General features: G+C 34.8%; 1 protein-coding gene across 1 annotated transcript; it reads right to left on the bottom strand.

Annotated features, from left to right (window-relative positions):
• Nucleotides 1-177: 177 nt before the first annotated feature.
• Nucleotides 178-6,631, bottom strand: LOC132635875 (vacuolar-processing enzyme-like). The gene is made up of 9 exons (XM_060352463.1): nt 6,356-6,631; nt 3,781-3,945; nt 3,555-3,711; nt 2,652-2,737; nt 2,360-2,559; nt 1,813-1,861; nt 1,292-1,498; nt 786-992; nt 178-643 (listed from the first exon to the last, which is right to left on the bottom strand). The coding sequence occupies exons 1-9, from the start codon at nt 6,557-6,559 to the stop codon at nt 461-463; spliced, it is 1,458 nt and encodes a 485-aa protein (XP_060208446.1). The 5' UTR covers nt 6,560-6,631; the 3' UTR covers nt 178-460.
• Nucleotides 6,632-17,462: the final 10,831 nt, after the last annotated feature.

Genomic DNA, 17,462 nt, shown 5'->3' with positions numbered 1-17,462 from the left:
GCCGAGAGTCTTTCGGAAAACGGCCGTACCTTGATAGGAGTAAGGTCTGCGTAAACTCTACCCTCCCCAGACCCCACGTTGTGGGATTTCACTAGGTTGTTGTTGTTGTATTAATACCTTGGAACAACATAAGATACATATAGATAACACTATCACTTTGGTCTGTCGTCCAGAAAGTTGTCTGTCATGAAAAGATCTTTTTTTAATTCAATAAAAATCAAGCTTACATTCCCTTCCAAACAAACTTTGTCCAGGTAGAGCTTTTGCATAGTATGAGTTATCTACAATGATGACGAACTATAACAATAGTTACAAATAAGAAGTGTGCTTCTAATCTGTATTTTACAAGGAAGCAATTACGCTAAAGAACAACCATTTTACAATCACTATATCAATCTTACTGATAATTGCGTATAATTTTACTAGCATCTAGGCGTGCATATTGCACATTACATGCAATTCATGCACTAAAACCCCTGTGGAGGGAACTCCAAATATTGGATGGAACGCTGGGACAAGCTTGTGCTGATGCCTCCACCATCTGCTCCATCTTAATTCCAGCATTGCATATGTTAGCAATGGAGCGCATATGTTTCATTCCATACTGAGATAACGACCCACAATGTGTTTCAAATGTTCTTACCTGTACACACAGGATCATATAGTCACATTGCTGATGAATAAAAATATATCCATACAAGCATTATACTAGAACAAAATTGTTTCCTTCCCACCAGCTAATTCTAAAGATATTGATGAAAATGGGTTGTGTTTTGTGTACTTACAAAGGATTTAAGGCAGTCCCAGTCGTCAACAAGAGGCTGACCAGCCGGGCGAAGACTACTCAGCACCTCTGGACCTTTTTTAATTCCAAACAGAAGCTTACCGACAAGGACTATGCTGTTGTCCAAGTGCACTCTGTGTGAAATTGCTTCATTTAATTGTTTCTGAGCCTCAACTTTTCGAACAGAGCCTTCAGGAGCCTTTTGGAACTGCCATTTTGGACAAACAGAATAAGAAGTCAGAAAAAGATCTCATGACGAAGAATATCAAATACAAAATTTCAGTAGTTCTTTGAACAAGACATTATGTAGGGCTTCTGTAGTAGCTAGGCATCCTCAAATATGGTTAACAATTAAATTATTCAGGCACCTAATGGTGCAAAGGCATTTTGTTAAAAGTCAAAAGCTTTACTTCCTGCCGTTTACAGGTGTAAATTACTTCTTTCAGCTTTGGGATGCTAACTGGATACTAACTTGTATCATAAAATACATATAAACTTGGAGCATACCTTGTACCAGAAATGCACAAGATCTGCATCACGCTGGTTGACAGCCTTTGATCCTCGTAAGGAATTGTCATCCATAAAAGTATAATTATCATTTGCAGGATTGGTACCCATATATAAGAATAAAGCATCCTTGCTGAGATGTACATCGCCATATTGCATGACATGTGAACCATATGTAGGATTTCCACTGGCAGTTCTCTCTTTGACCTGCAAAACCAGGCATTAGAGATGACTGCACACAATTCTTTAACGGCATCATAAAAGAGAATTGCATTCAAGGAATAATATCCATGGTTATTCGTAGCAAGAACCAAATCATCAAAGTATAAATGACATCCACCCCCACACTTTTTTCCTTTTTCTCAATTTCACAGCTGAGATTGTGGGATTACACTGGGTAGTGACCAAGACAGCTGAGCTTCACTCTCTATGTTCTTCATTTTTACTATTATTTTTAACTTTTCTGCTGAAACATGCACTCTATTTTATTACCCCTATTCTCTATGTCCTTAAACTCTTACCAGGTGATATTGCTGCTTCAAACTTTCAGTCCGCAGGTTGTGTTTTTCACTGCTCAGGTAAAACGAAACAGAGTCAGCAAAAAATTATGCTAACTAATAAAAGCTAAGTAGCATATTCATAATTCATAATGAAAAAAGTTGAACGTAAAGGATTTAAAAATGGAAAGAAATCCTCATATAACAAGCCCCAGCTCGCATTGGCAAGTCACCAATTATCGACCAGTAAATTGGGATCTTTAAATGTCAGTCGTAGAATTCAAGAATGTCTTCATGACAATGATATTTATAGGCCTTAACAAACTAAAGTTTTGCAAACATAATTGTCTGCTGATGCAGAAGTGGTAAAACTTCCAACATTGAATTTGAGAATGTATTATTTCTATGGCAATGATATTTATAGGACTGACGAACTCAGGATTTCAAAACATAGCCAAGCAAGAAGCTAACACATTTGACAAATATCATAGTCAAAAATCACATCTTTAACTCAAATTTCTTATAGTTGTTTCACGTCATATTTATGTAATTATAGAAAAGCCGCATGTACCTGTCCTCCATCCAGGAAATACTGTACAAGTCACCAAGGCAGGTGTCGTATTCGATAGGAGGACTAGGATACTCTCCTGGGCAATAGGTTCCCCAGCTGCTCTCCTCAGCATTTGATGCTGTTGTGGCATAGATGTTTAAACCTTCAGGAAGAAGACCCTCAAATATACTTCCAGACTCACAAGCTTCAAGGTAAAATACCTGCAGATAGAAGACAAGAAAAAATTCAGAGAATGAAAAATGACTCAAAGAACCTACAGCAGCAGGGGTCTGCAGGAAATATAAAAACTCACCAAGCTTTTATATGTTCCGGAAGAATGCTTCTTCTTCAAAACATCAATCAGATCATTCGCATAGAGGTAAGGATCGGTAGGCATCCCTAGAGTACATGACAGTGTAATTAGTTTATGAAGTGAAGGAACTATAATACAGTATTCATGTAATAAAAACACCAAGCAAATGCAAAATACAATAGATGCACAGCAAGCCTTCGACACGTTGATCCGACAAAATATGTCATGTCACAATTATCTACATCCATCTCCAAGAATACCAACTACCCATGACCCACTAATGATAAAACTCCACATACAACAGTAATTGCTCAAAGTTTGCATGGTCAAAAGAGAAGATGGTTCATAAGACACATAATAAAACAACAAAAATGAGAGACTGTGAATTAAATTTTGGCTAGTGATTTCTTAATGAGTACAGTAGCTTATAGCCTTATATCATCTTCAAAATCAAAAGATGTTCTTGTTAATTAGGAAGGGAGCTCAATCATGGGAATATTGCTTAACAGTTAAAAGAATAGGTTCACTCGGCAAAGGTATATATGCTTGTAGATAGTAATTGTGAACCCTAGAATAACAATATGTCTATAATAAAATCAAGAAACTGCTAATCGCCCTACTGACACAATTAGTAAAGTCGACTGCCCTACGTTTTCAACCAAAAGGAGTTCTCCAAATATTTACTGTGGAAACAGAATTTCAATGAACTGTTGCAGATTCAACCGAGCATAACCAATTTAAATCATATCTGTCTAAAGTAACAAGAACCAGTAGACATCATTTGTCTAACACTATAAAAACAACATTTCTCATTATGGACTGTAGAGGAAACATGAACAGAAATGGATCAAAGATTTTCATGAAACAATCAGTATTCTTAAGAAGTACAAATAAGCTACTCACCAAGCACTCCAGGACCACCGTGATCACTATAGAAGATGAAGATATGATCATTTGGACCACTATCCACCACCTTTCCACTGCCTCCAGTAAGAGCAGTTTTGTTCCCAAGGAGAGCAGCAAAAAAGTTGTTAACAGTAACATGATCCCCAGTGTAATCCTGCCTCAGGGACAATATCAGAAACAGGTATCGCTAGGTAGATAAAATATGATGAGGAACTACACCTACCTTAGGGACTCCTTTGTAAACATCCTCACCATGAGGGCTATTAATGATAACTCCTGGCCTTGGGTTCTCTTCATCGTTAGCAATGTCATCGTACATGAACACAACAATGTTCTCGTCTTTGAGACCACCCTTCTTCAACAGTTGATATGCGTGACATATATCAGCCTGAATCAAGATTGGCAAGGCATATTAGTATATTCGAAACCATGTGGATTCTCATAATCACAAGAAAGTTCATTTTTTTTCTCTTCTTTTTTTCCTAGAGGATCTCAAATTTAATTTATCAAAACAACGAAAAGGAATGGTCCATATGTATGGTACCAACTAGTTAGAATTAACACTTAGTAGTTCTTGATACGTTAACATTAGGTCCAGTATTTGCACTAATAATTTAGTACGGTTAGATATTGTATATTCCTGCAGACATCTAGTTTTAAAAGAATTCCTAATTTGTCTTTGAGACAAGTTTGAAGACAAATTATAATTAGCATTGGAATGAAATAAAAAGAAATAAAGGAAAATGGATATAAGAGTTTCATAAAGCCAATCCCAGCATACTTTGCAATTGAGCCACGGTGAATTGATTGTTTACTGAAGGAAAATGTTACTTACTTATTTTGCAAAAATTATTACCCAAATAGTAATAACTTTTAGATATGTGGGTTATCTTAAGAACCTTCTAAATTCATAGAAGTAGCATATACATTAGCAAGGTCATAAAAGTAAAAGGCCTAGCTAAAGAAAACAAGAAAAGGACCCCTTAATCCGGCTCAACAAATTTGGTGGCCTAAAGCCAAACTACAATATAAGGCCTTAATTTATTTTGTGTCATTTATTCCAATGACAAATGTAGGTGACCCAAAAAAATCTATATTCAGAGGTATTGTAAAGACTAAATAAGTTTTATTTTTTCAACACTAATATTAATCATAATTTCAAAAAAAATCTTTTTGGTACCTGTTCCATCCCAACGTACTTGTCATATTTCGTTTCTAAAGAGTCAAATCGTATAAATTTTGATCAACATTTTAAGATGTATTTTTTCATCATATTGATATGAGAAAAATTGCAACTTATAGTACTTTTCATATAGTTTTTTAATAGCTAACTTTTAATATGTGAATTTTTCAAATCTAATTTAGCTTCGAATATTAATCAAATTGACTCTCGAGAAGTAAACGATACCAATTATTTTGGAATGAATGGAGTAAATATTTCATGATTTCTACACTATACTTTTTAATAAAAAAAAATAAAAAATAACATATACACATACAAAAATTAGAAAATGGAGCCCCCAAAATTTGGGGACTCAAGCAATAGCCTTATAGCCTGTTTGGCCAAGCTTACTTTTCCCCCAAAAGTACTTATTTTTTCAATAAGTGCATATTTGAAAATAAGTGAGGTGTTTGGCCAAGCTTTTGGGAGAAAATAAGTGCTTCTGGGTTGTAACAGAAGCAGTTTTTCAGAAGCTAAAAAAAATAGTTTTTGCCTAAAAGCACTTTTTTGAAAAGTATTTTTGAGAAAAATACAAATAGAATCACTTTTTAAAAGCTTGGTCAAACACTAATGACTGCTCAAAAGTACTTTTTTAATTAATTGATTAAATACAAATTGTTTTTTGCCAAAAATACTTAAAAAAAAATTACCTTTTAAAATAAGCTGATGCTAATAGACGCCTTACCCTGTAGCCGATCCTGCTCTTTATTAAACCAAAGAATAAATATATCAACTAACACCAGCAGCTCACGAAACTGGTCCTACTTAATGGAGTATATTAAATTGAAACAAATATAAGGAAAATATTCGTGGAGAAATATCTATTGTCTTGGTTGGGCCCATAACCAACATCCGCACTAACATGTCGTTATCTTACCTCTCTGAGTCATAATTAGGCCAAATAAAGAAAATGTTACACGATAGGAAAGTCCATTGATGATATATAAAGATTTCGTAAGAAAGCTTCGCTGTTGTGGGTGTCATCAATAGTGACCTCCTACCATGTCCAATTAATTTTCAGTTGACAAATAGGACACGACACACCTTTCACCTTTATTTATCAAAAAAGTACGACAAAGTTTCACCAGAGAAGTCTCAATTAACAAGTAGTATTTTTCTTACAAACTTTTCTTGATTTCTATTTGACAAATCTAAATCAAATAAAGGTTGTGTGGACCTCAATTTATCTTTGTAGTCTGTTTTATAGCTCAAAAAAGCATGATAGATGAACTTGCTAACCAAAATTGGAGTATGTGAGCTCTGGACTCGCACTAATTAGTATTCTACAAATTATTAATTTAGAACTCAGTAATATTAAATCATTAGAATCTCGAATCCATAAATTTCAAATCATAGCTTCGCCTATAAACATAATATTAACATATATGAACTTATATCATCCTCATGCCACTAGCACTCACAGACAAAATATTTTTTTTGAAAAAGAATTAACGTAATTATTCTCAAGAGATGAAGGACAGAAAATGAAAACAACAGGATCAGAGTGGAAATACTTACAAGAAAAAACAATCAAATAAAATTATAGTATGTAGGACAAATAGCGTGAATAATAAACCTGATGACGGTAATTCCAATAACCGTTTGATCCGGCAAGCAATACAGCCCATCTGGTACCAACGGCGTCATCATCCTTACTCTCATCAGCATCAAAGAATCTAGAAACTTCTGACGGAAGTTTCAGAACATTACGACTCTCTGTAACGACGACGTTTAATGAGAGTCCAATAAGGAACAATATACCGGCGATGTAACGAATCATTATCGGCTCCGGTGATACAATTAATTAAAAATTAAATAAAAATAGAAATAAAGGAGGCGCATTAAAGGTTTAGTCATGGATATGTACATTTATAGACTTGAAGAATATTCACTTAATGTGACGTGTACGGCTGAGATTGAAGTTTGCTTTTTGAATGGATGACGGGGGTTGTTGGTGGGTCCCACTAGCCGTCTTTAAGTCGACCTATGTTACTATTTCCTATCTTTTCTTTTAGAAGCTTCTTACGTAGCTGCCGATGATACCTTTCGTTTGCTATTTCTTCTTTCAGTGGTACAGGTAATTTCCTAAGTACAGTAATTGTTTTTACTATTCAGAATCTGGACGGATTTATGGGATATTGTTCTGTTTATCTAAGTGCCGTTTGCCCATAAAAATTATTTATTTTTTTTCGGAATTTTTTTCACTTTTTTCTGAAATCAGTGTTTGGTCATGAAAATTCCTTGTATTCCGGAATATCAAAAACTTAAAAAACTTGTTTTTAAAAAAAAAAAAAAAAATCATTTTTTACAACTACATTTCGCCAAAAACTACAATTTTAAAAACTATGACCAAACACAACTCCAACTCTAATTCCAACACAAAAATTCTAAAAATAAAGTGATTTTTTTTTTGTATCTATGGACAAACGGGACCTAATCTTGTTTTATGGTAAATCAATATTGGAGTATAATCTAAGATTTATAAGCATGAAACTCCATCAGTAAAGGTGCGATAAGTAACTGAAAATTTGACCTTATAGCCTGTTTGATTAAGTTTTCAGATTTTACTTATTTTGAAAATTGTTTTTTAATTAAGAAAATACTTTTGAAGAGTAGTAATTTGTATTTGATTGTTTAAATTAGAAAAATGCTTCTAATATTAAATTAGAAATTTATACTTAGCCAAGATTCTTTAAGTGATTCTGAAAAGAAAAAAAAAGTACATTTTTCAGCTTTTAGAGAGCAATTTCTACTACTTCTATAACTTAGAGCACTTTTTTTTTTTAATTTTTGAAACCATGGCCAAATACCTCAATTCTATAAAAATAAATATTTTTTATATACTTTAAATTTTCTGAAGCTCGGTCAAACAAACTAGTATTAGGGTGTGTTCGGTATGAATGAAAATATTTTTTTGGAAAATGTGTTCTTGGAAAATAAGTGAATTTCTACTTATTTTCTCATGTTCATTTGGATAGCGGAAAACAAGTGAATTTCTTACTTATTTTCTAATGTTCATTTGGTTGGTAGAAAATATTTTCAGGAAAATACTCACCTAAGCCTCACAACTCCACCCTAAGCCCACCCCCCAATTTTTTTTTTTTGAAATATTTAATTTTTTTCTGGATTTTCTAAACCATCTCCCCCCCCCCCCCCGGGTGTGGACCCATACCACACCGACCCCCACAACCACCCACCCTTAATATTTTTTGGAGGGGGTGGTGGGGTGGGGCAAAAAACCAAAAAAACAATCAAAAAAAAATTTTTCAAAACAAAATTAATTTTGGGGGGTGGGGTGGCGTAGGGGGTGGGGTGATGCAAAAAAACCAAAAACAAAAAATCAAAATTTTGTTTTCAAAACAAAATTAATTTTTTTTGGGAGGGGGGGTGGGGGTGGCACAGGGGTGGGGCAGGATGGGTGGGGTGGGACGTGGAGAAGGGATGGGGTGGCGTGGTGCAAAAAATAAAAATAAAAATAATTTTTTTTTTCAAAACAAAATTAATTTTTTTTGGAGGGGGGTGGGGGTGGGGTGGTGCAAAAAACAAAAAAAAAATCAAAACTTTTTTTTTCAAAACAAAATTAATTTTGTTGGGGAGGGGGTGGGGTAGGCGAGGCAGGGTGGAGAGGGCTGGGAGCAGGGGTGGATGGAGTGGGGGTGGGGCAGGAGTGGGGTAGGGTGGTGCAAAAAACAAAGAAAAAAATTCAAAACTTTTTTTTCAAAACAAAATTAATTTTTTTTGGGAGGGGGTTGGGGGTGGGGCAACGGTACGTGGGGTGAGGATGGGGTGGGGTGGGGGTGGGAGTGGTTGCGGGTGGGTTGGGTGGTTGGTGGAATGCACTTATAGATTTGTTTTCTCTACTTTTATTAGAGAAGTCATTTTCCCTATTTTGAGGAACTTGTTTTCCTAAAAAAAATGTTTTTCAAAATTTTTGATCAAACGAACATGGAAAAATTGAAAAACATTTTTTGCAGAAAATGTTTTTCTCCGTACCGACCACACCTCTAGGGAATATTTATACCGTTCCTCTAAGAAGTTATAAGAATTGGCTCCCATTTTTTTTTACACCTAAGAATCGGCTTTATTTATTTATTTTGCGGTTAATTCTGTTCACCCAATTCGTAGGAGCTGAGATTATCTAGGAAAGTTCGGCAAAGAGACATATACGTCATTTTCATAGTTTTCATTATTGTATCAATTATATGAGCTTTGATAATAATATAAAAGAGATATTATTATGCAAGAAAATTTACTAATATACATTTATATTTTGTGCAATCCTCATCTAATCTTACTTCCTTCCTCGAGAGAAACCAAATAAAGAGCAAGAAATATGGGAATTAATATAGCTTTGTTTCGAATATGAAATTATAGATTAAATGGGGAAATTTTGAAAGAAAATGTTTTTCATAGTTTGAATATCTGTGTTACTATTCGAAGTGGATTCCGCTTTTGTATGGAAAAGGAAAAATTAAAAATTGGATACAACACAATTTTATTTAAGTCTTTTCAATTTCTCTGAGTTCCCGAACTTATTTTGATTCCTTTCCTTCAGCTTCGAGGAAAGTTCTTGATAATAGACTCATGTGCGCCTTGTTTATACAAATTTGTCAAATTAATCACAGAAATTAATCTATGAAATGACTTAAAATAAAGTTTGCTTCAAGGCTAATAAACAGACGTGAGGAAAATGTACAAATTTGCAAACAACTAAAGCTGAAATAGAAAAAGCACATTTATATTGCTAAAACTCATCCGTCACATTTATATTGCTAAAACTCATCCTTCATAAAACAGGTGATAAAGAAATTGAGTGACGTGTACATTCAATTAAGTACAGTGATAAATGTTTAAAGAATTAGCCTACTTTTGTTTTCTTGCTTTCATTTTTATTTAGCGGGCAGTGCATTCTTTGGGTTAGATTTAACCTTCTCATTAAGTATCTTCTTTAATAGCCTGATTGACCAAACTTTTAAAATTAGCTTATTTTGAAAAATATTTTTTTATGAGAAATAGTTTGTGTTTGACCAATTAATTAAAAAAAATACTTTTGAGCGGCAATTATTGTTTGGTCAAGCTTTTAACAAGTGTTTTTAAGTGTATTTTTTCTCAAAAGTGTTTTTCAAAAAAGTACTTATGGGGAAAAGCTACTTTTTTTAGCTTCTGAAAAACTGTTTTTGCTACTCCCCAAAAGTACTTATTTTCTCCTAAAAGTTTGGCTAAACACCTCACTTTTTTTTTAAAAATAAGCATTTTTTTAAAAAAATAAGTACTTTTGAGAAAAATAAATTTAGCCAAATAGGCTATTCCTAGTGAGAAACAAGTCATTATGACAAGGATTAAGCAAGGGTTTTAATTGTTAGTAAGTCAGGATCTACTATATGATTGTTTCTGTTCATATCATTTCATTTTAGTCGAAGTCAAAAAGAGGAATTGAAAAAGGAAGAAAAGGAATGGCATCGTATTGTCACCGAATAAATATTGACAATAGTCATTTTAATTTTCTCCTCTCATACCTTCCTTCCAAACAAAGTTTTTATTCTTGCCCTTTTTCTACCCCAAAGAAAAAGAGACCTAGGAAAAAGCATAGAGCTCGACCGAAACTATTAAAAAAAAAAAGTACAGTTGGTAATATACTCAAAAGTAAGAAAGTAATAGTAGAAAGATAAAACCAATTAAAGTCAAGGATCAAAGCAATTATGAATCTTATGCCACTTTTCTATTTCTTTTACTTTATTCACATGAAGCGACATCAGATAGCGTGTTATGTTAGGGTAAAGATACCATTCACCGGCGTAAATGGCGTTTCAAAGCAAACAGAGGGAGCCCAACTACAGCTCGATCCCTTCGAAATTTTGTGTTTGAGTTAGCCGATTAAAAGTAGTTGATAAACATTAAGTGTTAAAATTAATTTTATAAATAAACAATTATGTATTTGAATAAAAATATCAAAATCAATAATAAGTGTTAGTATGTTTGATAAAAAAAAATGTAGATAAGTACTTTTCTGTTAAAATTTACCTTGAATTGTTTACAAAGAATATAAACTAAAAACCTCCAACAAAGAATGCAAATCTAAAGTACGTTTACATAGAAAAAGGAAGAATGATGGAAATAAAATAGAAATATAATAAAAAGTTGAGTTTTAGGAAGAGTGTTTTGAAGATTAAAATGAATATTACGGATAAAATTGTAAAAACAATTGCATATAAGCTGTAAAATCATAAGTTTGGAGTAATAAACTTATGGCTATTGACCGATTTTGGCTTATAAACATATGACTTATAAAAAAATCGGTATTACCAAACATGTAAAGAAGCCGAAAAGTGTTTATAAGTTAATTTGACAACGTAATAGAAAAATATTTTGAGATTATTGAGTACCTACCCTATATCATCATGGCTCAAAATAATTGTGCTCTCTAAACTTGGCGTGAACGTGAAGCTTTAATTTTGGGTTGAACAATTATTAATTCCTTCTCTACCTTGATTATTGGGAATACTGATACCTTGTTGCTTTCACAGCATCAAACAAATTAAGATTCGTTCATCTCTCACAATCTAACTCAACATTCATATTAGAGGTATCAAATTTAGCTCCTAAGAATATAAACAGTCCAATAATTGGAGCGAGTTAAATGGGCAAATGATGATTAGCGGTTATTTTGGACATAGTTTAAGGGGCAATTCGCATGAATGTCCTTATTTCGAGGTGGTCTTTAATTTTTGCCCCTCAAATTGCTGGTCTTTAATTTTGCCCTTCGGCTAAAAAGGTGGCCGAAAATACCCTGACATTCTGGGTTCAAACTTCAGCAGAGTAAAAAAGAAAATTCGCAAGGTAAGATTTCATAGCAAATTATGTCTATTAGGGGTAATTAAGGCATAACTTATGTAGTATTCCAGCAGAGGTAAAAAAGAAATCGCAAGACAAGATTTCATAACAAACTATGCCAATTCGGGGTAAAGATATACCTTTAGACATAGTTCTGTAGAAATTAAGTTATCGTAAAAGCTATGCCTTAATGCATGGTCTCTATATAGAAGTTATGCCTTAAGGCATAACTTTAGTCGTTTGGTACACGGTATAAGGTGGGATATCCCAGCACTAGCTTTGGGATTAATTTTGTACCATATTTGGTAGAAGGTATAGATTTATCCTGAAATTAATTTATACCTTCTACCAAACAAAGTATGAGATGAAGCTCAAACTTAATGATAGGGATATCCACCTTATCCTATTAACCTTGGGATTATTTTATCCTACCTCCCAGATGGGATAAATTAGTCTCAGGATTATAATCCCGGGATAATTTAGTCCACGTACCAAACGACCCCTTGTCCGACATAATTTTGTAGGATACTATAGAAGTTATGCCTTAACCCCAAATAGATATAGTTTCTATGAAAATCCTGTCTTGCGAAATTATTATTTTTTTACTCTGCTGAGATTCGAACCCGAATATCTGATTTCGTAGATGCGCGAATAAGGGCAAGACCCACAAATTTTCATTAAATGAGAAGCAGAGGCAAAATTAAAAACCACCGATTTGAGGGACAAAATTAAAGACCAGTTCATATGAAGGGCAATCCGCTCAATTTTTTGTAGTTTAAGTTTAGCCCATTTAAAAGCTTGAGCTAAGATCCGCAAATTTCAATTGCATTTCCAGAGATTTTTATATTTTGATTTGTTAATATAATCATGATAAATAAAAAATATTTTATTAATTTAATGTGGTATTACACAATTATAAAATACTTCTTCTGTTTCAATTTATGTGAACCTATTTCTTTTTTAGTCCGTGCTAAAATAAATGACCTCTTTCCTAGTTTGAAAATAAATTCACTTTATCAAATGATTTACCGCCACACAAATATTCAAGACTTATTTTGAACCACAAGTTTCAAAAGTCTTCACTCTTTCTTAAATGTCGTGCTCAGTCAAATGAGTTCATATAAATTGAAACAGATTGAGTATGAAATTAGAAAAGAATGAGTGAAGCAGTAAAGCAGTAAAATTATGACGCATTATTTTTTCCAAATTAATAATCCCACAAACAATCAAAACCTATATCTCCAACAATCCAAATTCCATACGGAGGAAAGCCAAATCAACAATAAGTGTGGCCAAATTAACATTCAAATTGGGAAAATAAATATTGGGGGTCTCTGAAGGTTTGAACCTACGTGTCTAAACCTACTTTTGTTGATGCAGTGCAATCCAAACTTCCCTCACTCAACAATGGAAGCCCTCCGATGGAGATGAAACATGAAATACACTTGGGAAAACCGACAGTATTTTTTAATGTTGAAGATTACTTCATAATGCTGGCCCATGAATGCAAATTAACTATCATTGGGAAGTTGTACAGAAGGAAATTTACGATGGAAGAAATCAGGAAAACTTCTGTGAGTCAATTTCACTTGACAGATTCTGTTAAAATCGCTTATTTCAATCCTAAACATGTGTATCTTGATTTTACTAACGATGTAGATTATAACCACATATTCTTTTGTAACAAGATTAAGGTCTTGTCACCGGAAGAATGAAGAACAAGAAGAAGAAGAGAGAGAGAGAGAAGAGAAAAGGGAGAGAAAGGAATATTTTTTATAATTTCGATGAGGTATGCCCTTCAGTACAAACGCATATATAGCCACCTATAATCCAGCTGCATCCTCTAACTACTTGACACCTGTCCTGACTACTAACAGAATTCCCAGGACTAAACTTTCTTACAATAAACTACTTTAAGGGACCTAATTGACGAAATAGAAACTTAGACTTAAAATATAAAGGGGCTAAAACAAATGCCCAGAAATGATAATTACTCTTAACTACTTAGCTGAATCCATAACAATCCACCTCCCTTAAGAAACTTGTCCTCAAGTTTCATCAAAGTTGGGGAATTGTGACTTGATGAAAGAGTAATCCTCCCAAGTTGCTTCTTCAGGTAGTAAATTAGCCCACTGCACCAAAATTTGAACGTTAGCCTTGTTGCCCTTCTTCACAATTCTTCTTTCTAGTATTGCAATTGGCTCTACCAATGGTTGACCTTCTGGAGAACAAAGAGGAGGATCAACTGAAGGCACCACATGAGGTCCCACCTTCCTCTTAAGTTGTGAAATATGAAAAACTGGATGTATCTTGGCTGTAGGTGGAAGGCTCAAATGATATGCCACAGGACCAATCTTTTTAATGATGTGATTAGGACCATAGAACTTGGATGCTAGCTTCAAACTTTTTCTGATAGCAACAGATGTCTGCTTGTAGGGCTGCAACTTAAGGAATACCCAATCTCCTTCTTCAAATTCTCTTTCAGTTCTCTTCTTATCAGCATAAACTTTCATTCTATTCTGAGCCTTTTCCAAATTTCCTTTCAGCAATTTAGCCATAACCTGCCTATCCCTCAGTATTTGATCAACAACAGCTACCTTGGTTTGTGCAATCAGCTCAAAAGTGAGCTGAGGTGGTTCATAACCATATAGTACTTTGAAGGGAGTCATTCTTAAAGCTGAATGATAATTACTGTTATACCAGAATTCAGCTAATGCAAGCCATTTATTCCACTCTTTGGGCTTGTGTCCTGTCATACGTCTCAAGTAGTTTTCCAAACATCTATTCAACCTTTCAGTCTGCCCATCAGTTTGGGGGTGATAAGCAGAGCTATAAAGTAACTGCACCTGTAGTTGCTTAAAGAGTTCCTTCCAAAAATTGCTAAGGAAAACTTTGTCTCTATCAGAAACTATGCTTTTTGGTAACCCATGTAGTTTATAAACAGAATCCATGAATATCCTAGCAACTTGAGAAGCAGTAAAGGGATGAGACAGGGCTATGAAATGACCATACTTGCTATACCTGTCAACTACTACCAAAATAGTATCATGTCCCTCCGATTTAGGCAAGCCTTCAATAAAATCCATAGATATATGTTCCCAAGCTCTTTCTGGTATTGGCAATGGTTGAAGCAGCCCTGGATAAGCCACTTGCTCATCTTTGCATCTTTGACAAATTTCACACTCTTTCACAAAAACTTTGACATCCTCAATCATAGAAGGCCAATAAAAAACAGCCTTCAGTCGTTGATGAGTTGCTCCTACTCCTGAATGCCCACCCAATCCTGAACAGTGGATGGTTGATAGTAGTTGGTGCCTCAATGTTCCTTTGTTGCCCACCCAAGCTTTTCCTTTATACCTTAACAGTCCTTGTTGAACTGTAACAGTATCATTACTGGAAGAATTACTGCTAGCAGTAGTTAAGGCTTGCAACACTTCCTCATCATCCTCATAGCTGGACAGTATTTCATCAAACCATTTAGGTTGAATTTGAGTCATCACTAAACATTGTGGCCCTTCATTTGTTTGATCAACTTTCCTGGAAAGTGCATCAGCTACTACATTTTCTACTCTTTTTTTGTATTGGATTTCATAACTTAACCCCATTAATTTGGTTAAGCCCTTGTGCTGCAAAGAAGTGGTTATTTTTTGTTCCTGCAAAAACTTCAAGCTAAAATGGTCAGTTTTTATGATAAAGTGGTGTGGATGCAAATAATGCCTCCACTTATCCACTGCCAAGAGTAGGGCAATCAACTCTTTTTCATAAGTTGATAGCCCTTGATGTTTCTTGCTCAAAGACTGGCTCATGAATGCCAGTGGTCTCCTGTCTTGCATTAATACTGCACCCACTCCAATATTGCAGGCATCCACTTCCAAAATAAAAGGTTTGTTGAAATCTGGTAAAGCCAACACTGGAGCAACAATCATAGCTTGTTTTAGTTCTTGGAAAGATCTAGTTGCTTCCGGATTCCAAATGAAACCACCCTTTTTAAGCAAGTTGGTTAATGGTCTACTAATATGAGCATATTTTTTGATAAACTTTCTGTAATATCCAGTAAGACCAAGGAAACCCCTTAACTCCTTCAAAGTAACAGGTTGAGGCCAATCAACCATAGCAGCCACTTTGTTTTCATCTGTACTCACCCCATCGCCTGAAATAATATGACCAAGATATTCTACTTGGGGTTGGCCAAATTCACATTTATTTCTCTTTGCAAACAACTGGTTCTGCCTTAAAAGGTGTAACACTACTTCAAGGTGCTTCAAATGTTCCTCCATGTTTCTACTATATACTAATATGTCATCAAAAAATACTAGTATATACTTTCTAAGCTGATTCTTGAACACATCATTCATGAGTGATAGGAAAGTAGCTGGGGCATTAGTCAATCCAAAGGGCATCACCCTGAATTGCCATAATCCATGATGTGTCCTAAAAGTTGTTTTAAATTCTTCCCCAATTTTCATTCTAACTTGATGATAACCAACCCTAAGGTCCACTTTAGAAAAAACAGTAGCTCCAAACAATTCATCAAGTAAATCATCAACCATGGGGATGGGGTACTTATTTTTAACAGTCAAACTATTTAATCTCCTGTAATCTACACACAATCTCCAAGAAGAATCCTTCTTCTTGACCAACAAAGCAGGAGAAGCAAATGAGGACTGACTAGGTACCATTGTCTCAGCTTTTAACATCTCATTAATAATGGACTCAATAGCATTTTTTTGATCATGAGAATACCTGTAGGGTCTTAAGTTGAAAGGTTGTGCTCCTGGAATCAGATTGATTACATGATCACAATCTCTCTTTGGCGGCAATTCTGTGGTTTCTTGGAACACATCAATGTACTTTGACAATAATTCTTCAATATAGTGATTGTTCTTTTCTGATCCTTGAGGATTTGATTCAGTACTGATCGTGGTAAGCTCAGCTACTGCCTCAAAAGTGCCACAGTGTAACATTCTTCTGAAAATTTCTACTTCAACTTGTGTCACTTCTGGTGTTTCAGTTACTCCAAACAATGTCACCATTTTGCCTTCTTTCAAAAAACTCAGGCTGTGAGGCCTAGTATGCAGTATAACAGGAGCTATTACATCAATAAAATCCATACCTAAAACCATATCACAACCACCCACTTTTAACAACCCAACTTTAAAACAGAAACATTCATTCTGCATTTTCCATTGGAATAAGGGACTCTCCAGATTGCTTCTCATAACTTTCCCATTGGCTACTACCACTCTCAATGGTCTTTTCATGGGTTGTATTGATAGCCTTAGCAGTTTGATAACATGAGGGTCAATAAACGAATGGATGGAACCACTATCTATCAATATAGTCAATGGGATCTTTCTAGCATATCCTAGTATCTTGATAGTGGAAACAGGTCCACTACTAGTGTTCAAGCCAGACATAACATTCATTGATACCTCAGCATGCTCTTCCACTGGTTCCTCAGGTAAAGTTTCAAGTACATCAACAAATTCTTCCAGTTCTGGTTCTTCTATGGCCTCCACACCTTCCAGAGCATGTAATGTTTTATTCTTACATACATGACCGGGAAAATACTTCTCCTTGCATCTATAGCATAACCCTTGTTCTCTCAATGCATCAATGTTATTAGGAGGGTTGTTTGGTTTGAGGGGGGATCTATTATTGACTCTCTGGTTAGGGTAGGTGATTCTCAGGGGTTGGTGGGGGGCTGGTAGTTGTGCTGGTCTAATTTGAGTGGAAGATCTGGGGTATGTAATAGCTAGTGCTCTGGGATATGTGATGTTAGGGTTAGGTCTGGTAGGCAAAAGAGCTGCTAAGGCTGTGAAAGATTCTTCATATAGCCTAGCAGTTTCATA

The sequence above is a fragment of the Lycium barbarum genome, chromosome 4 (assembly GCF_019175385.1).
Source record: "Lycium barbarum isolate Lr01 chromosome 4, ASM1917538v2, whole genome shotgun sequence".
NCBI classification, from domain to species: domain Eukaryota; kingdom Viridiplantae; phylum Streptophyta; class Magnoliopsida; order Solanales; family Solanaceae; genus Lycium; species Lycium barbarum.
This window is presented reverse-complemented; position numbering and strand designations above follow the sequence as displayed.